The 24,562-nt window shown below is 45.6% G+C and overlaps 1 protein-coding gene across 4 annotated transcripts in view; it reads left to right on the top strand.

Moving 5' to 3' along the window:
• Positions 1-22,259, top strand: part of ATN1 (atrophin 1) — a 37,008-nt gene extending 14,749 nt beyond the window's left edge. For 3 of the 4 annotated variants that reach the window (XM_073684815.1, XM_073684816.1, XM_073684817.1), the window contains exons 2-10: positions 1,313-1,464; positions 1,738-1,878; positions 1,964-2,074; positions 2,420-4,134; positions 4,254-4,446; positions 4,645-5,458; positions 5,543-5,686; positions 15,875-16,055; positions 21,078-22,259. In XM_073684815.1, coding sequence (XP_073540916.1) covers positions 1,438-1,464; positions 1,738-1,878; positions 1,964-2,074; positions 2,420-4,134; positions 4,254-4,446; positions 4,645-5,458; positions 5,543-5,686; positions 15,875-16,055; positions 21,078-21,111 — 3,360 coding nt within the window. In that variant the 5' untranslated portion in view covers positions 1,313-1,437 and the 3' untranslated portion in view covers positions 21,112-22,259. The remainder of the gene's footprint in view (positions 1-1,312; positions 1,465-1,737; positions 1,879-1,963; positions 2,075-2,419; positions 4,135-4,253; positions 4,447-4,644; positions 5,459-5,542; positions 5,687-15,874; positions 16,056-21,077) is intronic. The other variant, XM_073684818.1, reaches the window with a different exon arrangement.
• Positions 22,260-24,562: the final 2,303 nt, after the last annotated feature.

Genomic DNA, 24,562 nt, shown 5'->3' with positions numbered 1-24,562 from the left:
TTATAGTCAGTGTTAATTTTTATGGTCTTTACCAAAGGGGTGTGTCTTACTGGATTCTGTGGGGTCGTGTCTGTATTATTACCCTGTGAGCAACGCCCCCTTGGTAAAAGTCATAAAAGCTAGCAGTAAGTAAAAAGGCCCATATCTTGGGAATTCTGGATTTTAAAAAAAAACAAAACAACTAAGAATGGAATATTCAGGAATGAAACAAGCGCAAAAACTGACATTTTAAGGTCTGCATTTGATGCAGTTTGCGTATGGGACAACATTATTTTGCTTCTATTGATTTAATGCTGAAAGAATAAAAAGGGATTGGGCATGTTGGAATTCAACATGCCCAACCCTTGTTTTCCATAGGACATTCCCATACTTATGGTCAGCGGATTTGGCCTATGTTCATCTAATGTGTATCAGACCCCATAAAGATGCTGATTTTTTTTTTTTTTAGGGAGGGGAGCATTATTGTATGTGGTAGCCCAATGGCACTTTCGATACCCCTTCATGAATGTTTCTTTTGGTACTTGGCTATGGACAACTACAGTCTGACAATTAAAACCCTCATATAGGGCTTGTCTGGGATCTCAAAAATCATAACAACTCAGCATTTTTTATTATGTATTTTTTCCAGTGTTGATGTATCAGGCGTGCGACATTTATATTCTTTCTATGCTGTTGGTCTAGGGGCATGTCAATGAGAAGCTAGCTACTTTTACAGTAAGGCACCTAGTATAATAGCCTTCCTACTACACCTCCTGGCTATATGCTATACTGATACAACCAGCCCATTACCCCCTCAGTAAAGCTTTATACTTTCCCCACTACACCCATGATCTTCCTTACTTCCCTCTACCTATTTCAGAATACAGGCTGCATACATTATTAAATAGATATTTGCCCTAATGGTGTACTTACTTTAAAAAAAAAAAAAAAATACATGTCAAAATGGCTGTATAATCCTTTTTTGAAAGTTTAAACTCAATCTCTTTCACCTAGCCTAATTGACAGCCCCTCAGTGCCCCTCCTCCCCGCTGCTGCTGATAAATCTCACACTGCTCAGTATAAGCTGCAGCTGAGTGGGAGAAGACTGAATACATTAGATCTCATGAGATCTCTCACTTTTTTTTTTTGCTGGACTCATAAAATCCTCATTTCAAAACATCAGGATTATACAGCCATTCTGCCGTGGATTTTTCACAGCAAGTACATCAGCCTCATCAGGCTTGAGATCTATGTAATAATGTATGCCGATCGTATTTTTTGAAATATGGTAATTTTTATTTATGCTCATCTATATTTCTCTGTCATTTTACAGGTAGGATTTCTCTTACCGAATATTTTTGCCCTCTTCCCTTAACCCTCCCCCCTCCTGGCACTGTCGGAGGGGAAGTTCATGGTATCTGTTAACTGCAAGGAGATGGGGCCTGTGCACCCTGCAATATGAAAACGCGACAGAACAAAGACTCGGTGAGTACTGGATAATGCAGGTATGGGGCCGATCGCATCCCGGGCTCCATCACATTGCCCTTCTGAAATACTTTGTGCTGCGGAGCTCTTTCCTAAATCCACCATCTAGCTCTGAGTCTTCTTTCTCCATCCTTTCCCTATTCCTGTCCTCACTGTCTTAAAATAAAAAAAATAAATAAATAAAATAAAAAATAAAACTCCTTTTCAAAATGTTTCTGTTTTGCTTGAAAACCCAACCAATACGACTTGTCCTCTGTTTTCTGTGTCGTCAAGAAGATGTCGATGAGGAGCGGAAGGAAAAAGGAGAGTGTGGGTCCACGGGAGGAGCGCAGAGCGAGGGGGAGAGCCTCTCCTGGTGCAATCAGCACATCCAGTAGCGACAGCAAGAGCGAAAAGGGCCGACCAAGTGCGAAGGTGAAAGATCTCCTTCTAAGTCATCTTGGAGCACCGTGGTCAGATATGTCCACTTTTCTTTAGCTTTCCCATCTTTCTCCCACAGAAGGGACGCATGGATGACTCTGTCCCTAAGAATAGTAAACGAGAAAGAGTAAAAGACTCCTCCGAGAGTGAGGGAGAAGCAGGGAAAAGTCAGAAGAAAGCTAAGATGGAGGTGAGAGACTCATCATTTTATTTTATTTTACTTTTCCAAAAATCTGCTTACTATAGCCCAGTTGGAGCACTGCTGAGCTCCTTGCGTGCTGCTTTAACCCTCATTATTAGGGATGTGTTACCTGATGGTGGGGTTAAGAATGAAATGTATAATTATATGAGTAAATTTACACCACATGTATTCTGGATTGTAGGTGTTGTACAATGTCCAAATCCAGTTTGGAGAGTGGGACCCCCACCCATCCATGACGATAGTTCATCGATCTTCTAAACCTTGAAAAACACCTTTATTACCGAATACTCAAAATGTAACGGTCATTACTCTTCATTTGTATTTTTCCCACAGTCTCCTGAAGTTCCCCGTCCGCCTCCCGATGAAGAAAGCTTAGACGGGCAAAGCGGTAATGAAGATGGCGGGAGCGACCCCCGCGATATTGACCAGGATAACCGCAGCACGTCTCCAAGCTTGCACAGTGGGGACAGTGAAAGTGATGCGTCTTCGGTCCCTTCACCAAAATCATTTCCTTCTCTGTACAGGGGCCCTGGTTCTCCCCTTCCTCCTCCTTCACCAGTTGCTGAAAATCTTGTGTTGCCACCGCCACCTCAGTCTTCTCAGCCACCCGCACTGAATGAGCCTCAGGCTACTAGACCATACCCGGCTCCCCATCTTCCACAATTATATCCCAGTAGTGTTGGGATGGTAAAATCCGGACCTACCCAGACTTCTCAAGCCAAGCCTCCACCCACCACCCCAATAGCAGGGTTGGGTTCTCCAAGGCCGTTGGCGTCTCCTACAGCTCTCCCTCCTTCTTTACCCACCAGTGCTCCATCCACAGCATCATATCCCCATGTTTCCCACAACCTGCCTCCACCTCCAGCTTTGCGTCCCCTCAATGCATCTCCAGGACTGCCACCTCAGGTTGGAGAAAAAACTAGTCAACCTCTACCTTCGTCTTCTTGTACACTTCGATATCCTCCTTACCCAGGACAGTATCCACCTGGTTATCCTCATCAGTACCCTACACAAGGGAAATATGGACCACCTCAGCCAGGTCCCCATCCATCTTGGGGCCAAGGTGGACTAAATTATGGACGGAATGAAGGAGCTCCTCGTTACCCTCAACCACCTCCTCAAAATGGACAAGTAGGTGGAGGACAGAACCTTGGAGGCGGATTTGCTGCCCCTCACCACGGCAGCACACGTGCTCAATCCCCTCATAATAACCATCCCCCTCACCCAATGCCTACACCAGGACCGGGCACAATTCAATCTCCAGCATCCCAAAGCAGTGTTCTCCACCCTCACGGAGGGCCACCAGTTGGACAGAGTCAGTCTCCGAACCATAATTCAAATAATTCTCACCATCCTCATATTCTGCCTAACAGAGGACGCTCTCCTACCCTACAAAGTGGCCAACCATCAGGGGCTGCCCCCCAATCCAGCCATCACCCTCCTCATGTTCTGCCTGGTGGGATTTTGTCTCCAAGTTTACACCATCAGAACAACACTCAGATTTCAGCTCCTGGGTCTGGAAATGGTGGTGGACAATCACCTGTGCCCCCAAATACGTCTCATCTCTCATCACAGCCTCCATCTACAGGTGGGAATTTGGGTTACTCCACCCAAGTGGAGGCCCAGAATCCTCAATCAACAAATACTCCTTATCAAAACCACTCAACTTCGTCTGGTTGCCATCATCCTCCAAACACTCAGGCTTATGCTAACTACCCTTTCCAAGGCTACAAAGGAGCTCCTCCAGCAGCACCACCTTATAAAAGTGGGCCTCCACCACCGTATAAGGCGGGAACTCTTCCTGTTTCAACTCCTCCACCTGTCTCCACCCAGAGCTTTAAAGACTCTTCACCTTCTGCTCCTACGAATGCTGCCCCACCGGCTCCTCCGCCTGCACCTCCTCCGCCAGCACCGGCCCCAGTACAGATAAAACAGGAGCCAATTGAGGAGTGCGAGCCAGAGGGTGATAGTCCTGTTCCTCCTGTCAACAGCCCTTCACCTCCACCCAAGATTGTGGACACGCCGAGTCATGCCAGTCAATCTGCAAGGTAAAATTAAATCAAGTGTGTCATTTTTTTTTTAATATTACATTTGACCATAAAATAAATGCATCAGCCCATAGGAATCTCTTAACCCATAAGGTAATCAAGCTTCATGCCCCTAACAGGTTTAACAAACACCTAGATCGAGGCTACAACTCTTGCTGCCGGACCGATTTGTATTTTGTGCCCTTGGAAGGGTCAAAGCTTTCGAAGAAGAGATCCGAGCAAATTGAGAGAGCGCGACGAGAGAGCGAGCAGAGGGCCCGAGAGGAACGTGACCGAGAACGTGAGCGGGAACGCGAACTGGAGAGGAATGTGGTAAGGGTGCGTCCATTGCCCACAACATTGGTTCTTAGTTTTCCATTCCGCAGCCATTAGCCAGAGTAAGAAAGCTCCAATAGCCATGGCCAGGAGACCTACCTGGTTTTATAATGTGCCCAAAATCTGGTGCCATGATTGAGACTACAAATATAATGTGGTAATCTTGTATTTCTCTTTCTTTCTGTTATATTTTAGCAAAAATTGGAGTCTCGATCTCACGACTGTCCTCAGCTGTGTCCTCAGCCCCCTCACCACCATCCCTCTTTGGCCTTACCGTCTCCATCTTCGGCCCCACCTCGTCCACCTCACTTTGAGCCCCCCGGAGCTGTAGCTGCTGTCCCTCCTTATTTAGGACCCGACACACCTGCTCTTCGTACCTTAAGTGAATACGCTCGACCTCATGTACTTTCACCAGCTGGGAGAGGGCCTCAACATGGCCACCCTCCTCACCACCCATTCTATTTACCGCTCGGAGATCCACTTCTCGCATACAATTTGCCCGCTGTTTTCGCCAGCGACCCTTCCCGGGCAGAAAGGGAGCTGCGAGAAAGGCTGAAACCTGGGTATGAAGTGAAACCAGGAGAGCTAGACCCTCTTCACGCAGCTACACTTTCCCTGCCTCCTCCACCGCCGCATCACCAGCCCCCTCCACAGCCACCTCCCTCTAGTGCTGGTGTTCCTCCACAAATGGGATTGCACCCCGCCTTCCAGTACCACCATGGGCAGCACTCTCACGCACATGCCCTGGAGAGGGAGAGGATGGCACTGGGGGCCGCAGGAGCAGGGCATGGAGCTGGACCCGGAGGCGCAGGAGCAGGTGGAGCGGCCCGAGGGGAGCTCTCCTACGCTGAGCGACTGGCCGCAGAACGACAGCACGCAGAAAGAGTGGCTGCACTTAGTGGTGACCCCTTGACCAGACTCCAAATGTTGAACGTTACCCCACATCATCACCAGCATTCCCACATCCACTCACACCTACACTTACACCAGCAGGACGCCATACATGCAGGTAAGTCCCGAGGGTCCTGGTTTTGTGTTCAGAAATAATAATCATTGTCAAGACTTTGAAAACTTTCCCCTTTTGCATCCCCAGCTTCTGCCGCTGTGCATCCACTGATGGATCCACTCACGTCAGGTTCCCACCTGACACGGATCCCGTACCAGGCCGCCGCCCTCCCAAATCCCCTGATTGCTCACCCTCTGCATGATAGCGATGTCCTCCGACAGCAGATATTTGGTGAGTTCTACAGCATTGATTCCCCGTTCTCTTATGGATGAATTGTCTGTGCTGCCTAATTTCCCAATATTTCTTAATAATGGTCATATCTGCGTATACAATACAAAGCTCCAAACCCCCTGCATAGACCGAGATGCAGCCACCACTAGGGGGCGCTTACTGCATACTACTTATATTTAACCTCTTACTGACCATCCATTCCCTGGGCGGTGCAGGTCCTCAGACTGCAGGGGCGTCTTCTGGTTCTGCTGCTAACCGCTCCTGTTCTGAGATCCGCCTCCTGGCCCCCTGTTCGCCGTGGTCCATGACCAAGACATGAGCACAAGAGATTACACCCTTCAATGGACCCCTGGGCTGTCTGTACAATAAGTCGGTTCTTAGGGTGTCGTTGTGACAAAGAGGATAGTGTAAAAGTGCACAGGAGTATGCTAATACATTTTACATTTAAAGCTGATCTGTCACCAGATCTCACATTACAACCTGCATACATTATTAAATAAATCTCTTAAACCTGATGAGTCTGCTATACTTGCTCTGAAAATCCATGTCAGAATGGCTGCATAATCCTTCCTGGAAGTTTAAACTTATTCTCTACTCACCTATGTGATTGACAGTTCTTCGGAACCTCTTCTCATTTGGTACTGAAAGTCCGCCCACCTGGCCTGATTGACAGCTCCTCAGTTTTATTCTTTCCTGCAGTTGCTGAATCGCTACCCACCCATCTTATTGACAGCTCCTCAGTATCCCTCCTCCCTGCTGAAGCTGAGTGTCCGCTCATACCGTCTGATTGACAGCTCCTCAGTGTCCCTCCTCCCTGCTGAAGCTGAATCTTCGTCCACCTAGTCTTATTGACAGCTCCACAGTGTCTCTCATACCTGCTGAAGATGAATCTCCATCCCTCTAGTCTTATTGACAGCTCCACAGTGTCCCTCCTCCCTACTGAAGATGAATCTCCATCCCTCTAGTCTTATTGACAGCTCCACAGTGTCCCTCCTCCCTACTGAAGATGAATCTCCATCCCTCTAGTCTTATTGACAGCTCCTCAGTGTCCCTGATGAAGCTGAATCTCCATCCCTCTAGTCTTATTGACAGCTCCTCAGTGTCCCTCCTCCCTACTGAAGCTGAATCTCCATCCCTCTAGTCTTATTGACAGCTCCTCAGTGTCCCTCCTCCCTACTGAAGCTGAATCTCCATCCCTCTAGTCTTATTGACAGCTCCACAGTGTCCCTCCTCCCTACTGAAGCTGAATCTCCATCCCTCTAGTCTTATTGACAGCTCCTCAGTGTCCCTCCTCCCTACTGAAGCTGAATCTCCATCCCTCTAGTCTTATTGACAGCTCCACAGTGTCCCTCCTCCCTACTGAAGCTGAATCTCCATCCCTCTAGTCTTATTGACAGCTCCTCAGTGTCCCTCCTCCCTGCTGAAGCTGAATCTCCATCCATTTAGTCTTACTGACAGCTCCTCAGTGTCCCTCCTCCCTACTGAAGCTGAATCTCCATCCCTCTAGTCATATTGATAGCGCCACAGTGTTTCTCATACCTGCTGAGGCTGAATCTCCGATGGAGAGTGGGTGGGCAGAGACTGAATACATTAGACTAATGAGCTCTCTCACTCTTTAGCTGGACTGAAAAGCTTATTTTAATAACAGGACTTTTGAGCCATTCTGACCAGGATTTTTAGATGAAGTACACCTGCCCAGTCAGGTCTTAGAGATCAATTTCAAGGGGTTGACTACTGGGCAACCCCATCTTGACTGCTAAAGTGCCCCGGATGCAATAATAAAAAGCAAACACATACTCATCTCTTCGACTGACTCAGTGATGTGACACTGAAAAGTTGCAGCAGATCAGCAGCCACTGATTGTCTGCAGCGGTTACATGACATAACAGTGTCACTAGGTGGACTGTTGACATATCCTTTTTAAAATAAAGATGTAAAATAGTAACTCCTGATTGGAATTTAAAAAAAAAATCATGCATAAAAATATTATGTATAACTAGTACATGCGCGAACATGATATAAATGCAAAAAAAAAAAAATAGAAAAAATAAGACGGAATTTATTTAAAAGATTATTTAGTTTATATCAGCTCTTCATAGCTATTTTATAGAAAATAACGGCTCTGTGATGCAGAACTCACTATGGGACGCTATGAAGGCCTGTCTGAGGGGAGTCCTGATACAAGCTATCAATAGATCCAAGACTTGGGGAATTCTTGCAAGACAGGGTTAGACTCACGGAAAATAAATTTGTCCAATCAGGTACAGAGGAGGACCTAATGACCTGGAAAGAGGCGCAGAAGGTGTGAAGGACGCTGCTAACAGCCCTCCCTGGGAAATTGGGGGACACTCGGAGCCGGGTCGGTGTAAGGGTAGCGGGGGATGCAGTTGTGGCCTGGACCCGGTCCGTGCCCAGGGCGGTCACATAAAAGATTTTTAATGGGCTTTCAAGTAAGAGTGGTATTTTCTGACTACACCACCTACGGTTTCCGGTGATGAGCACCAGCGCTGCTTCAGTCCACTGAGACCGGTGTTCAAAGGCAGCTTTGATGGGACGGCTCCCCGCAGGCGGAGCAGGCCTCAGGGCAGTGTGACGAGGAATGGTGGGTGCAGTGCCGCGCAGGAAATGACAGGCTGAAGCGGGGTGTGAAGTCATCCAGGGTTTTTACTCACATTAAGATGAACTTTAGCCGCAAAGCTTCCCTCTGCTCCTCGCGGCGTACTGCGGCCACCGGGAAGGGGGTTCAGCACTTTCCAGATAGGAGCACCTGTCAAGACCCCGTTGGTGTGTGTTCCTGTCCTAGGTATGTTCTCCCACTGAGTCTTCACTCTACTGTTTGTGTGGTTAGAACTCGGTGTAAGGCCGGGTCCCACTGGATAAACGCAGGTAGAGAGGTACAGGTGGCCTATGCCTCTCCGTCCGTACCCCTCCTGGGATCCACTAAGGGCTTTTCTGACAGAGACTTGAAGTAACAAAGTCAGATATCGGGGGCCGGTCACCCCTCTTGCAGCAGGAGTCCTTCTGACTAGGCCAGAGTAAGAAATACAGGTGGCGTATGCCGCTCCGTCCGTATCCCCCTGGGATCCTTTTGCCTGTGGAGCTTGTCTCCTCTGCTCCCCTCCAGGCCTTCTTAGGTAGGGACCTTGACCGGGTCGAGGCAGTGGTTAACTCAGACCCGCTCCTCGTCTCAAGGCCAGAGCACGAGCACCGTGTATGTTCAGTCGGATGAGGCCTGTAGATGAACTCTGGTGGGTGACCACAATCAGAGAGGGAGACCACTATCACTGATGAAGATCACAATCAAAGACCTTGAACTTAAGATGGCCGTTGGTTAAATATGATGCTATTAGTGCATCCTAAAAGTGTGTCCTCCACCCTCACCCACTACATGGTTCCCCCTATCTTTGGTTCCCCCCCATCTCCTCTATCCCGGGCCGGGGCAGCACCCTGGTGTATTTAGGCCCCCTACAGGACAGGAGTGGTGTAGTGTTGAGTGGTGAAGTAGGGTCCTGAGAAGTGCTCCATCCTTACCTGGAAGAGGAGATACCACACCTCTAGCTGAGGTGCTGTACCCCTGTGGCGACTGAACCCTCAGGGGCGCCACATTCCCCCCTGGTGAAACACAGCACGTCCGCGGGCTGCAATAGAGTAAAAAGTGGTACAGACATTTCAAATTTTTATTTTTTTTTGTACAACAATAACAATCTTCCCTTTATGGGAGGTGAGGACACTTTAACGTTGCAAGATATATAGTATAAATATAGAAAACATCACAGAGACATTATGCATGTAGACAGATCAGTAGAAAATTGTAGAAAAGTGTCAGTTCAGCAGCATGAGGGACCTGTCCCAAACCCTCAACGTAGGCCCTGGGGTGGCTGCAGGGCATGGAGATCCTGAGTTGGACCTCCATTAGAGCCACTCCAGACAGGTTTTGCTTCTGAGGTCTGAGGTAGAAGTAGAAGTGGTTTTGCATAAAACCAATAGCGAGCACCTAAATAGGTGCAAAACTATATAAAATACGGAGTCTGTCTACTGCCCGTGTCCGCAGGGACAAATGTCTCTGTAAACTCAAATCCGGGTGTAGAAAAGAAAACCAAAACAAAACAGTTCACTCTAACGTTCACTCAACAGGGAGATACATCTCCCGGGTCTGCTTAGAAGCGGTTTCCCCACCAGGGAAAAGGCTCGTTTTTGCCTTCTGAGCCTGACCGGTCCTCTGCGGGCATGTGAGTGGGGGCATCCCCTTTGAAAACCCTGTGGACGTCCAGGGCGTACCACCCACGCTCCCTGTGGTGGCGAGTGTAGGACACCAAGTCGCCCGGGTAAAGGTTCCGGTCAGGGTGGCCTTGCTCTAGCCGCGGCTCGACGTCCCGCCGATTTACAAAGTCGTCTCGATGGAACTGTGGGCTGCGGATGAAGCCCGATCCGGCCTCCTGGTGAAAGCGTACAATCAGGCCTTCCTCCCGGGGGCCTGGACGGGTGGCCTCTGCCTGGCGGGCCCGCGACTTTGCGGCCTTGGTTCGCACCTCCAGGCGCTCGCAGTGGACCTCCTTCTGGCGTCGCTCCTTGTCAAATTGGAGGAGCACATCTCTCGGCACATCTCCTCCTTCCTCCGCGCTTCAGCCCGGGTCTCCTGGGGGAAGCCCATCAGGTCGCCCCCCTGGTTGTCCCAGGCATACTCGTCTGCCGCTGGGCAGGTGACTGGAGGCGCAGGGAGCGGCCGAAGTAGAAGCTGCTGCAGATCCCCTATTAATGTGGACCAGTCCGGGTTGGGGCTGATGGATTCTCCATGAAACTCAGGACTTTCTGGGCCAGGAGCCGGAAGGCACAGCAGATCTCCGGTGACGGCGGTGGCTTGGGCCTCGGCCTCCGGAGCCGATAGCTGCTCCCATAGGATGGCGCCCAGGGACAGGGGTGCCGGCAGGACACTTAGGAGCGGTACAATGCGTCCCGCGACCGGGCTAAGGGTTTCCGCCTTACCCGCTCCTGGGTTGCGAACAGCCTCCTGGGCTTCCTCCGCCTGTGCTGCGACCTCCATGGACCGACATGCTGAGCTCTGGCGGCGGGCCTGGATCCTTTGCAGCACCGCCTCTCCCCACTCCGCAGTGACCGATCGCTGGGCCTCCTCGACCCTCCGGGTCAAGTCCTGGGTTTCTCCTCGGAGAAACTCGGCCTCCTCCAGGGTCAGGTGCATTCCCTTCATGCCGAGGAAGGTGGCAGCTTGTGGAACAGCGTCGGAGGCCTCAGAGGACTTCTCTTCTGCTGCGTCCATCTTGACTGCAAGGCGTATTCTCTTTTCCCTCCTCCTTTTTGGGCAGCTCCTGGGCGACTGGCTGACGGGCACTCCTTGGGACGTCCCATCCGTCTTGACGGACACAACTATGCGGACAGTCTCTAATACAAGCGGCGGTCTTAGCTTTTGGCGCCACTGTGTAGCCAGGCCCACGATGGGAGGACTTTGGTTGCTGTTGTTTTTGCCCATAATGGCGTCCGTTCTTCTTGGGCGGCGCCACATGGAGTGTACAACGACAGTCTTTTAGTGAAAAGGCGCACAGTACCCGACGGCAATGGGGGTTATTCTCTTCCGTTGCTGAGGGCACGCAATCCTGCTGACTACGCCAAAGTTGTGAAGGACGGTGCTAACAGCACTCCCTGGGAAATTGGGGGACACTCGGAGCTGGGTCGGTGTAAGGGTAGCGGGGGATGCAGTCGTGGCCTGGACCCGGTCCGCGCCCAGGGGGCGGTCACATAAAAGGGGTGTTTTAATGGGCTTTCAAGTAAGAGTGGTATTTTTCGACTACGCCACCTACAGTTTCCGGTAATGAGCACCAGCGCTGCTTCAGTCCACTGAGGCCGGTCTTGCTGACAGCTTAGATGGGACGGCTCCCCGCAGGCGGAGCAGGCCTCAGGGCAGTGTGACGAGGAATGGTGGGTGCAGTGCCGCGCGGGAAATAACAGGCTGAAGGGGGGTGTGAAGTCATCCAGGGTTTTTACTCACATTAAGATGAACTTTAGCCGCAAAGCTTCCCTCTGCTCCTCCCGGCGTACTGCGGCCACCAGGAAGGGGGTTCAGCACTTTCCAGGTAGATCAGGAGCACCTGTCGAGACCCCTCTGGCGTGTGTTCCTCTCCTAGGTATGTTCTCCCACTGAGTCTTCACTCGACTATTTGTGTGGTTAGAATTAGGTGTAAGGCCCGGTCCCACTGGATAAACGCAGGTAGAGAGATACAGGTGGCGTAGGCCGCTCCGTCCGTATCCCTCCTGGGATCCACTAAGCCTCCAGGCTTTTCTGACAGAGACTTGAAGTAACAAAGTCAGATATCGGGGGCCGGTCACCCCTCTTGCAGCAGGAGTCCCTCTGACTAGGCCAGAGTAAGAAATACAGGTGGCGTATGCCGCTCCGTCCATATCCCCCTGGGATCCTTTTGCCTGTGGAGCTTGTCTCCTCTGCTCCCCTCCAGGCCTTCTTAGGTAAGGACCTTGACCGGGTAGAGGCAGTGGTTAACTCAGACCCGCTCCTCGTCTCAAGGCCAGAGAACGAGGACCGTGTATCTTCAGTCGGATGAGGCCTGTAGATGAACTCTGGTGGGTGACCACAATCAGAGAGGGAGACCACTATCACTGATGAAGATCACAATCAAAGACCTTGAACTTAAGATGGCCGTTGGTTAAATATGATGCTATTAGTGCATCCTAAAAGTGTGTCCTCCACCCTCACCCACTACATGGTTCCCCCTATCTTTGGTTCCCCCCCATCTCCTCTATGCCGGGCCGGGGCAGCACCCTGGTGCATTTAGGTCCCCTACAGGACAGGAGTGGTGAAGTAGGGTCCTGAGAAGTGCTCCATCCTTACCTGGAAGAGGAGATACCACACCTCTAGCTGAGGTGCAGTACCCCTGTGGCGACTGAACCCTCAGGGGCGCCACAGAGGCATACTCCACACACATTAGGGAGAAGGCCAAGAATAAGCGACTATTCTCCCAAACACATTTTTATGAAGAAGGGGAAAAGGCAGGGCATTTACTGGCTATGATTGCAAGGGCTCAAATAGGGACATCCTTTATAGGCGCTTTAAAAAATAAGGAAGGTGCAATGGTTAATCAGCCAGATCAAATATCAAATACTTTCAGAGAATTTTATCAGGACTTATACAGAACCAAAACAGGGTTTAGCAGAGAACAAATCCTGACTTATTTGGAGGGGATTGATCTTCCAGCTATCTCTGCAGCAGATAAAAAATACTTAAATAGTCCCCTGCAATTAGAGGAGTTACAAATGGCCACAGCTTCAATGGCCAGTAATAAATCACCAGGGTTGGATGGGTTCCTTATGGAAATATACAAAAAATTTGGGGATATATTACTACCTCAATGGCTGTGCACCTTCCAGGAGGCAGCCAGGGAAGGCATTCTGCCCCTCTCAATGAGAGAAGCAGTTATTGTAGTGATACCCAAACCGGGTAAGGATCGATTGCTCCCCGAATCCTATAGGCCTATATCCCTGCTACCTACGGACATTAAAATTATAGCAAAAGTTCTGGCCTCCAAGTTAAATAACATAATATCTAATGTTATACATAGTGATCAATCGGGCTTTATGCCAGCTAGGTCTACAGCCGTTAATATCCATAGACTATTTCTTAATCTTCAGCTGCCAGTGGACAATGCAGGAGACAGGGTTATTTGCTCGCTAGTCTCTGCTAAAGCATTTGACTCTGTTGAATGGGAATATCTATGGGTAGTTTTGGAGAAATTTGGTATGGGCGCTGGATTTATTTAATGGATCAAGCTACTATATGAGAGGCCATTGGCACGATTAAGGGTAAATGGGCGTCTTACTTCAGCCTTTGAACTGGGGAGGGGTACCCGGCAGGGCTGCCCGCTGTCCCCTTTACTGTTCGCACTGGTCATTGAACCACTAGCTGTGGCTATCAGGATGCACCCTGGCATAATGGGATTTCGCAGAGGGAATATAGAGGAGAAAATTGCGCTTTATGCTGACGATGCACTACTATTTTTAGCGGAAGCCTCCAAAACATTATCTGTAGCTATGGAGACAATCGAGAAGTTTGGGAAATTTTCAGGTTTGGCGATTAATTGGACTAAGTCAGTATTGCTTCCAATAGATAATGGGAACATTAATGCACCTCACTATACTGACTCGGGCTTACAAGTGGTCAATGAATTTAAATATTTGGGTATTAATGTAACATCTAAAGTAATTGACTATGAGAAACTAAACCTCAACCCAATACTGGCCAGATTCAAGTGTAAACTGTACACGTGGTCTAAATTGCCGCTGTCAGTGGTGGGCCGCACTAACTTGGTCAAGATGATCTGGATGCCACAATTGCTATATGTATTGCATAATTCTCCAATATGGCTTCCCCAGAGATATTTCCTTAAAGCAAACAGCATGTTCAGGGACTTAATCTGGGGAAAACAAGCTCCAAGAATTAAACTGGAAACTTTGCAAAGAGATAAAACAATGGGTGGCCTTGCTGTCCCAAATCCATGGGTTTATTATATGGCAGCTCAGCTCCAGCACATTCATGGGTGGGACGACCCTGGAGGGGGAGGGGGGGCTCAACGTCTTCTACTCCAATCACATTTTAAATCACTCAGACTCTATGGAGCATTGGAGGCTCACAAATTTAAGACACCCTCTTGTAGAACCCCAACTACGCTGTTAATACACAAACTTTGGTGGGCAGTGAGGAAATTACAGGGGATACAAGGGATCTCACAATTTACATCACTGTGGGAAACGTCATGGCTCCCTGACCTATATAAATTGGAAGGGTTTAAAAATTGGAGTCTAAAAGGACTAGAAAGATTCACTCATGTTTTAGCGAGAGATTCACTCAAGGAGTTTTCACAGATACAAAATGAATATGGACTGCCCAACACCGAATTTTATAAGTACCTTCAGTTACGACATGCATATCAGGCAGAGGGTCTTGTCCTAAATAACGGAGTTCCTCAAAATGCTATAATACAGAGAATGGCTAGCTCACATAATTCTGGGGGGCTAATCTCATTGCTTTATAGGGGTCTGCTGGACCTGGTATTAGCAAAACACCCCATAAGATCAAAAGAAAAATGGGAGGGCTTGATAGGCCCTATTGAAGAGGGGCTGTGGTCTGAAATACTGGAAAGAGTTCCCCAGTTATCTCTGAGTGAGTCCCATAGATTCTCCCACTTACAGGTGCTGCACCAGTCATATAGAACACCCCAATTTCTTCACGATATAGGACTTCGACCAGACTCCCTATGTGCTAGATGTAAAACATCCCCGGCTAACATGCTTCATATGATGTGGACCTGCCCTGCTCTGGAAAACTTCTGGCGGGATGTAATAGTGATCATTGATACTCAGTCGATTCAGATCCCTCACCATTAGTATGTATACTGGGATATACAGAAGATCTGAGCACTGACGAACATGGCAAAATAGCGGTGGCACGCATGTTATACATGGCCAGGAAACTAATAGCCCAACATTGGTTATCAGAGCAGGCGCCCACGGTGACGGAATTTATAAATAAGATTAATTGGTTATTAAATCTGGAAAAAAAGTATATATCTGAAAAGGAAGGCCATCTCTAAATTTGAAAAAATATGGGCTCCATGGATTGACGGCTCCGGCCTAGCATCCAGAGAACTACATAGATTTCCACTTGGTCTGCTGTGATTGATGTATAGATTACTTGACAGGTGCAAAATCCTACATTGGACTGCTTTAGGCACGTATACAACTGCTCCAAAGCAAGAGTTAGATAGCCCTTAATACAATTGTGACTATCCATACTGTAAGATTGTTAATTTGCTGTGGACAGAACTGTGGAACATTTAACTCAAAATGTTTTGTTTGAAAGGGCAATGTGTTGTGGGGGCAGGGATAGAATAGGGACGGGGTCCCTTCTTTGGTTGGGTTGTTTTATTTGTTTTACTGTTGTGTTACAAAAAAAGTTTTAACAATAAAAAATATTTGATTTAAAAAAAAAAAAGATTATTTAGTGTGAAAATTGTTGTCTCCTATATTCTCCTATAAAATAACCCCAATAAGACCACAGTTATATCTTACTGTAGGTTATTGTCCCCATGTACCGATATGACCAAGAGGAGAAAGTTCTTATTACTGACCCTTACATTGTTTTTTTTCTTTTTTTTGTAACCCCACCAGCTTCTCCGTACAGAGACCTCCCGTCCTCTCTATCCGCCCCGCTCTCGGCCGCTCACCAGTTACAGGCCATGCACGCTCAGTCCGCAGAGCTGCAGCGCCTGGCCCTGGAGCAGCAGCACTGGCTGCAGGCCCACCATCCTCTGCAGGGAGTTCCCCTTCCTGGACAAGAAGACTATTACAGGTGAGTCGTTTGGATCCGGGAGCCTAAAACCCACCTTTCCATATTATCACATGGAAATAGGTCAGATGGGTGGATATTGGGAGTTATCACTCTACTACTTAATAAATGATAAACGTTATGACTCCCTCATCAAGTTCTGCCTGTTAAGGAGGTTGTCCTCCTATACGAAGATTTCCAAAAATCTGATTAATACTGCAGGAAGATGCAAAGGGCGGTCCAAATATATGTGGACCCCTGACAAGGCTGGCTCCAGGTTTATGTAGAGTCCCAGTGGGCCACTCTTCGCTTTTGCTTTACCTCTGTCCTCCCCTTCCATGAGCCATGACTTTTCTTTATTTTTCAGTCCATACAGTTATTTCAGGTCTTGTGTTTTTCCTATACGAGCTATAATTTTTATTATCATTTTGGGGTTCATACGACTTCCTAATCGGTTTTTACTATTTTTCTTTCGGGGAGACAAAGTGACAAAAAAAAGAAACGTTGCCATTTTGATTTTCTTTAATTTTTCATTTCATTGTTCATCATGTGATCAATTTTACAATATTTTATTAGTTTATTTTTTTTTGTTAGTTTACAATCCGGCAAACGGGGAGAGGATGGGGGGGGATATGAACTCTGTTTCTGTATTATTTACTTGTTTTTATTATTTTATTATACTTTTTATTATTCTTTATATTTCATTCATTTAATATAAAAATATATATACAGTATATATATATATATATATATATATATATATATATATATATATATATATATATATATATACAGTACAGACCAAAAGTTTGGACACACTTTCTCATTTAAAGATTTTTCTGTATTTTCATGACTATGAAAATTGTACATTCACACTGAAGGCATCAAAACTATGAATTAACACATGTGGAATTATATTCTTAACAAAAAAGTGTGAAACAACTGAAAATATGTCTTATATTCTAGATTCTTCAAAGTAGCCACCTTTTGCTTTGATGACTGCTTTGCACACTCTTGGCATTCTCTTGATGAGCTTCAAGAGGTAGTCACCGGAAATGGTTTTCACTTCACAGGTGTGCCCTGTCAGGTTTAATAAGTGGGATTTCTTGCCTTATAAATGGGGTTGAGACCATCAGTTGTGTTGTGCAGAAGTTAGGTGGATACACAGCTGATAGTCCTACTGAATAGACTGTTAGAATTTGTATTATGGCAAGAAAAAAAGCAGCTAAGTAAAGAAAAACGAGTGGCCATCATTACTTTAAGAAATGAAGGTCAGTCAGTCCGAAAAATTGGGCAAACTTTGAAAGTGTCCCCAAGTGCAGTTGCAAGAACCATCAAGCGCTACAAAGAAACTGGCTCACATGAGAACCGCCCCAGGAAAGGAAGACCAAGAGTCACCTCTGCTTCTGAGGATAAGTTTATCCGAGTCACCAGCCTCAAAAATTGCAGGTTAACAGCAGCTCAGATTAGAGACCAGGTCAATGCCACACAGAGTTCTAGCAGCAGACACATCTCTTCAACAACTGTTAAGAGGAGACTTTGTGCAGCAGGCCTTCATGGTAAAATAGCTGCTAGGAAACCACTGCTAAGGACAGGCAACAAGCAGAAGAGACTTGTTTGGGCTAAAGAACACAAGGAATGGACATTAGACTAGTGGAAATCTGTGCTTTGGTCTGATGAGTCCAAATTTGAGATCTTTGGTTCCAACCACCGTGTCTTTGTGCGACGCAGAAAAGGTGAACGGATGGACTCTACATGCCTGGTTCCCACCGTGAAGCATGGAGGAGGAGGTGTGATGGTGTGGGGGTGCTTTGCTGGTGACACTGTTGGGGATTTATTCAAAATTGAAGATATACTGAACCAGCATGGCTACCACAGTATCTTACAGAGCAATGCTATTCCATCCGGTTTGCGTTTAGTTGGACCATCATTTATTTTTCAACAGGACAATGACCCCAAACACCCCTCCAGGCTGTGTAAGGGCTATTTGACCAAGAAGGAGAGTGATGGGGTGCTACGCCAGATGACCTGGCCTCCACAGTCACCAGACCTGAACCCAATCGAGATGGTTTGGGGTGAGCTGGACCGCAGAGTGAAGGCAAAAGGGCCAACAAGTGCTAAGCATCTCTGGGAACTCCTTCAAGATTGTTGGAAGACCATTTCCGGTGACTACCTCTTGAAGCTCATCAAGAGAATGCCAAGAGTGTGCAAAGCAGTCATCAAAGCTAAAGGTGGCTACTTTGAAGAACCTAGAATATAAGACATATTTTCAGCTGTTTCACACTTTTTTGTTAAGTATATAATTCCACATGTGTTAATTCATAGTTTTGATGCCTTCAGTGTGAATATACAATTTCCATAGTCAAGAAAATACAGAAAAAACTTTAAATGAGAAGGTGTGTCCAAACTTTTGGTCTGTACTGTATATAAACACATACTGTACATATATATAAAGTTAATGAAATATAAAAAAATAAAAAGTATAATAAATTAATAAAAATAAATACATTATAATAAATTTACATATATATATATATATATATATATATATATATATATATATATATATATATATATATATATATATATATATATATATACACTACCGTTCAAAAGTTTGGGGTCACCCTGACAATTTTGTGTTTTCCATGAAAACTCATACTTTTATTTATCAAATGAGTTGCAAAATGATTAGAAAATATAGTCCAGACATTGACAAGGTTAGAAACAATAATTTTTATTAGAAAGAATAATTTTCTCCTTCACACTTTGCTTTGGTCACAGAATGCTCCTTTGCAGCAATTCCAGCATTGCAGACCTTTGGCATTCTAGCTGTTAATTTGCTGAGGTAATCTTGAGAAATTTCCCCCCATGCTTCCTGAAGCCCCTCCACAAGTCGGATTGGCTTGATGGGCACTTTTTCCGTACCTTACTGTCAAGCTGCTCCCACAACAGCTGAATGGGGTTGAGATCTGGTGACGGCGCTGGCCACTCCATTACAGATAGAATACCAGCTGCCTGCTTCTTCCCTAAATAGTTCATGCATAATTTGGAGGTGCTTTGGGTCATTGTCCTGTTGTAGGATGAAATTGGCTCCAATCAAGCGCTGTCCACAGGGTATGGCATGTCATTGCAAAATGGAGTGATAGCCTTCCTTATTCAAAATCCCATTTACCTTGTACAAATCTCCCACTTTACCAGCACCAAAGCAACCCCGGACCATCACATTACCTCCACCATGCTTGACAGATGGTGTCAGGCATTCTTCCAGCATCTTTTCAGTTGTTCTGCGTTTCACAAATGTTCTTCTGTGTGATCCAAACACCTCAAACTTTGATTCGTCTGTCCATAAAACTTTTTTCCAATCTTCCTCTGTCCAATGTCTGTGTTCTTTTGCCCGTATTAATCTTTTCCTTTTATTAGCCAGTCTCAGATATGGCTTTTTCTTTGCCACTTTGCCCTGAAGGCCAGCATCCCGGAGTCGCCTCTTCACTGTAGACGTTGACACTGGCGTTTTGCGTGTACTATTTAATGAAGCTGCCAGTTGAGGAGCTGTGAGGCGTCAATTTCTCAGACTAGAGACTCTAATGTCCTTGTCTTGTTGCTCAGTTGTGCAGCGGGGCCTCTCACTTCTCTTTCTACTCTGGTTAGAGCCTGTTTGTGCTCTCCTCTGAAGGGAGTAGTACACACCGGTGTAGGAAATCTTCAGTTTCTTGTCAATATCTCGCATAGAATAGCCTTCATTTCTAAGAACAAGAATAGACTGTCGAGTTTCACATGAAAGTTCTCTTTTTTTCGCCATTTTGAGAGTTTCATAGAATAAACAAATGTAATGCTCCAGATTCTCAACTAGCTCAAAGGAAGGTCAATTTTATAGCTTCTTAAATCAGCCAAACCGTTATCAGCTGGGCTAACATACTTGTGCAAGGGTTTTCTAGGGTTTTCTAAACGTCCATTAGCTTCTTACACAGTTAGCTAACACAATGTACCATTAAAACACTGGAGTGGTGGTTGTTGGAAATGGGCCTCTATACACCTATGTAGATATTGCAATAAAAACAAGACGTTTGCAGCTAGAATAGTCATTTACCACATTAACAATGTATAGAGTGTATTTCTGATTCATTTAATGTTAGCTTCATTGAAAAAAAATGTGCTTTTCTTTTCAAAAATAATGAAATTTCTAAATGACCCCAAACTTTTGAATGGTAGTGTGTATATATATACATATATATTTGTATGTGTGTGTGTGTGTGTATATATAGAACCTGTGATCACTTGATCATTTGTGCAATACGCTGCAATACTATATTATTGCAAGTATATTGTAAAACTACCTGTCTCATCGGAAGCCCAGCCACTGGGCAAAACATGGCGGACAGAGGGGCCTTCAGCCTGCTCCTTGGCTGGCATGACAATGCCACCCTGCAATCATAATGCAGGGGTGTTGATGGTTGTCGGAAGGAACACCATCCTAACATTTCAAACCTCTTAAATGCTGCGGACATGAATGATGGTAGCATCTAACAGGTTAAACTGCTGTGCTCGGAGCTGGCGCTCGCCGGCACCCACGCGGTTTGGGAGGTGTTCAGCTCCTGAGCCCGCTGCACTCATACACTGTGCCCCTACATGTGTGGGGAATGTTGCCAATGGAAATTTGGACAGAGTAAGTCCTTCAGATACCATCGGCACTTGCCTGGGATCACCAGGTGCTGGTCAGAGTCACAATTTACCCCCTCCAAAGTCAGACCACCATGGGCCAGCCTGGGCGCTGTGTGCACTGAAATCCGCTAAGATTTGCTTGGTGCTGATGCCGCCACTTGTCCTTTTTTTATTTATGGCAATCAGCCTATCTCCAGTAATGAAGATTTTTTTAGCTGAATTAGTACTGACAACGGAGAAGGAAAAGCCTCCTGGCCGCAGTTATATCGTTCCTTCCATCTGCCTTATTAATCAGATTTTTCTAAAGAAAAAGTAGATGCAGAAACTAAAAAAAAAAAAAAAACTAAAAAAAAACTTTTACGGTTTGTTTCATCCTTTTTGCAGTCACTTGAAGAAAGAAACTGATAAAACCCTGTAATGAAGTTATGACGTCAGAGGTCATCTCACTCATCGCAAGCTTCTGATTGGACGAGACAGGATGACATCACAGCTCCAGATATGTGACTCTGCTGCCCAGGAAAGGGAGTAATATTTATCGCGACCAAAAAGAAAAAAATAAATCCCAAAAGATGGTAGCAAGAGAGACATGCTTCCATAGAGTATTGGAGACTGTATGAAAGAGACTCCTGGATACCGAATCTGTGCCAAGAGACATACTGTATCCGTGACATCTCGTGAGAGTGAGATTCAATATGGAAAACAACCCCCGAGTTTCCCAAGAGGGAAATATCGACACCCCATTACAGCGAGACAGCCCTTCACTGACGCACTGCACCTTGAACATATTGAGATCCTTATGTAGAAAGAGATGCCCTGTAACACCTTAGACGTCCTGGGACAGTCCGTGACCCTCTCGCGGGAAGTACACTGTGAGAACTTCTATAGACTAAGAAAGAGACAGCCCCACGACTGACGGAAGCACTTGTGACAGAGGCCAATGCCTTCTGCAAAAGAGACACTTCCTATGCGAAAGAGACATCATAGGATAGTATCAGCGAGATTCCTTTTACGTGACGCACATAGAGATTTCCTTCCCCGCCGAGAGACATCCTACAATAGTGAGACCACGTAGTTATAGACAGAGACCGCTTGCTCCATAAACCTGACATCTAATGGACATGATTTTTTTTTGTATGTAACGTGTCACTAATTGTTCGTCTGGATGTGACTGAGCTCGGCTCTCCCCCGTACGTGTCTGTCTGTCTGTCTGATATTATAATTGAAGGTTAGCACTGAGGCACAGGTACATAGATGGCGGGTAAGTTCACCTGACTAATGAGAAGCTCAATTACAACATGACAACGGCCATTTTGTGGCGAAAACTGGTGACGTTGTCTTGTCTCAGTTTTGTTTTATGTCTATGGCTTCCATACCAAGACATGTTTTTTTAAAATTTCTTCAATTTGTAGCAAAATCATTCCCTAATATTATTACTTGTGAGACATTTCTACCTAAAATGGCCGACATCCTTAAATGAATGCAACTTGTGACAAAATGTCTGCCTTAAAGGAGTATTCCCATCTCCAAGATCCTATCCCAATATGTAGTAGGTGTAATAATAATATTAGTAAATACCTCCTACTAGAAATGTAGTATAGCTCTTCTGATGAGCTATGTCGATTACCCTATGTGCAGGGCATTGTAGCAGCTTAGGTATCCATAGTTATGACCACTAGACTGTTAGTTAGTTGCTAGTGGTCATAGCCATGGATACCTAAGCTACTGCTATGCCCTGCACATGGGATAAGCTACATAGTGAATCAGGAAAACTATACTACATTTCTAATTGGAGGTATTTACTAATATTATTACTATTATTATTATTATACCTACTACATATTAGGATAGGATCTTGGAGATGGGAATATCTCCTTAAAGAAGTGTAGGTGACTTGTGAAATGGTTGCTGGTGCTAACAGTTTACAAAATGGCTGCTATACATAGGAATTGTTGCCCATAGCAACCAATTACAGCACAGCTTTCATTTCAAAACAGCTGTTTTAAAAATGAAAGCTGAGCCCTAATTGGTTGCTATCAACTGCAAAGACCGTCTTTATTTTAGAAAGTTTGATAATTGCGGCCCGGTGTGTATGCTTGTTGAGGACAGTTTACAAAATGGCTGCTAGACACAGCGGGCCTCATTTATCAAAAGTGTGTAAAGGAAAGACTGTCTTTGCTACCGATAGAAACCAATCAGGGATTAGCTTTCATTTTTAAACTAGCTGCGGTTAAGTGAAAACTGCGCTGTGATTGGCTGCAATGCTCCACAACCAGTTTTGATAAATGAGGCCTACTGTGTCTAGCCGCCATTTTGTAAACTGTTCTCAACAGCAACCGTTTTACACAGACACAGTTTTTTCCTTTTAGACAGTTTTAATCAATCTATAGAGCCAGTGATTCTCATTTGTATGAACTGTCTAACAACAGGACTGTCCTTGTTTCCCAACGCGACCAATCAGAGCTTAAGAAATGGAAGTTTAGTCCTGTCTGGTTGCTATGGGCAACAAGGTCAGACTTTCTATTCGGTAGTTCCGATCAATGTATATATTTTAGACCATGGATGGGTAACCATTAACTCCTTACGGTCAGCTTCCCTATGATGTCATTTGTCCCCGCTAATCATTGGGATGATTGATGACATCATCATGTAACAATTAATTGATTGGTCAGATGAACTAAAACGTCACCCGTGTACCTCGTTGCCCTGTAGTCTGTATATAGCCGTGTATGGATGTACATATATATAGGTGCGTGTGACTCTAGTTTACCTTGTATATACCCGTATGTGAGCGTGGATGCCCGTTCTTGTCACTTTGTATATATATTAGCGCGAGTCTATGAGAGAGTAATGTAAACCTGTATATAACGGTGAGCACGGCGTTTTTAGGGTCAAGTATGTTTGAGTGTGTACGTATATATTTTTATGTATATACCGGTTACGGCTGAAGTTTTTCTTGGTTGTATATACATATATTTGAACCCCGCGTATAGATTATATCTGTGGATTATGCCTTCTGCAGTTTATGACCGGTGTATTTTTCCCTCCTTATATTATATATCTATATATGTTCTACGGAACTAAATATTTCATTTTTTTTCCTGACAAAAACAAATGTGCTGCCTAATCCCCACATATAAAAAATAGCAATTCAATGGAGTCCGGCACTCATTTGAAGATATTTATTGCAGTAACAGTATAGTGTATAAATAAATTGACGTTTCGGTCTCTATGACTTTCTTCAGATGTCTCAAGCGACAGCCCCTATAGGATCAGGGTATTGTTATAAGGTGCATTAGCGGCATATACTATATAATAGGGGAAAGACAGCTAAAGGGTCCCGCATGGACCTGGATCAGGGCTTGGAAAATCTGCAAGTAAGGCCTCTATGGCATATACAGAGTAAGAGGCCTTACTTGCAGATTTTCCAAGCCCTGATCCAGGTCCATGCGGGACCCTTTAGCTGTTTTTCGCCTATTATATAGCATATGCCGCTAATGCATCTTATAACTATACCCTGATACATGTGATCCTATAGGGGCTGTCACTTGAGCCAAAATCTATTTTTCCAATTTTTATACGCACACATTGAATGATCTTTAGTGTATTATCTGAAGAAGGTCATAGAGGCTGAAACGTCAATTTTTTTTATACACTATTCTGTTACTGCAATAAATATCTTCAAATGATTTTCTATATTGGATGGAGCGGGATCCTGTCCGTGCAGCAGAATTTGTGATTAGGAGTGCCGTTCTTCCCTATACAAACTCCACATATAAAAGTCTGTAGCTATGGCAGTGTATTCATAGCAACCAGTCTGTCTCAGATCCCCATCTCAGTTTGCCTTATTAATCAGATTATTCAAAAAAACA

The sequence above is a fragment of the Phyllobates terribilis genome, unplaced genomic scaffold (assembly GCF_046119375.1).
Source record: "Phyllobates terribilis strain yellow unplaced genomic scaffold, ASM4611937v1 Scaffold_5__5_contigs__length_657084704, whole genome shotgun sequence".
Taxonomy (NCBI): Eukaryota; Metazoa; Chordata; class Amphibia; order Anura; family Dendrobatidae; genus Phyllobates; species Phyllobates terribilis.
The sequence above is the reverse complement of the archived record's forward strand: the minus strand, read 5'-3'. Positions and strand labels throughout refer to the sequence as shown.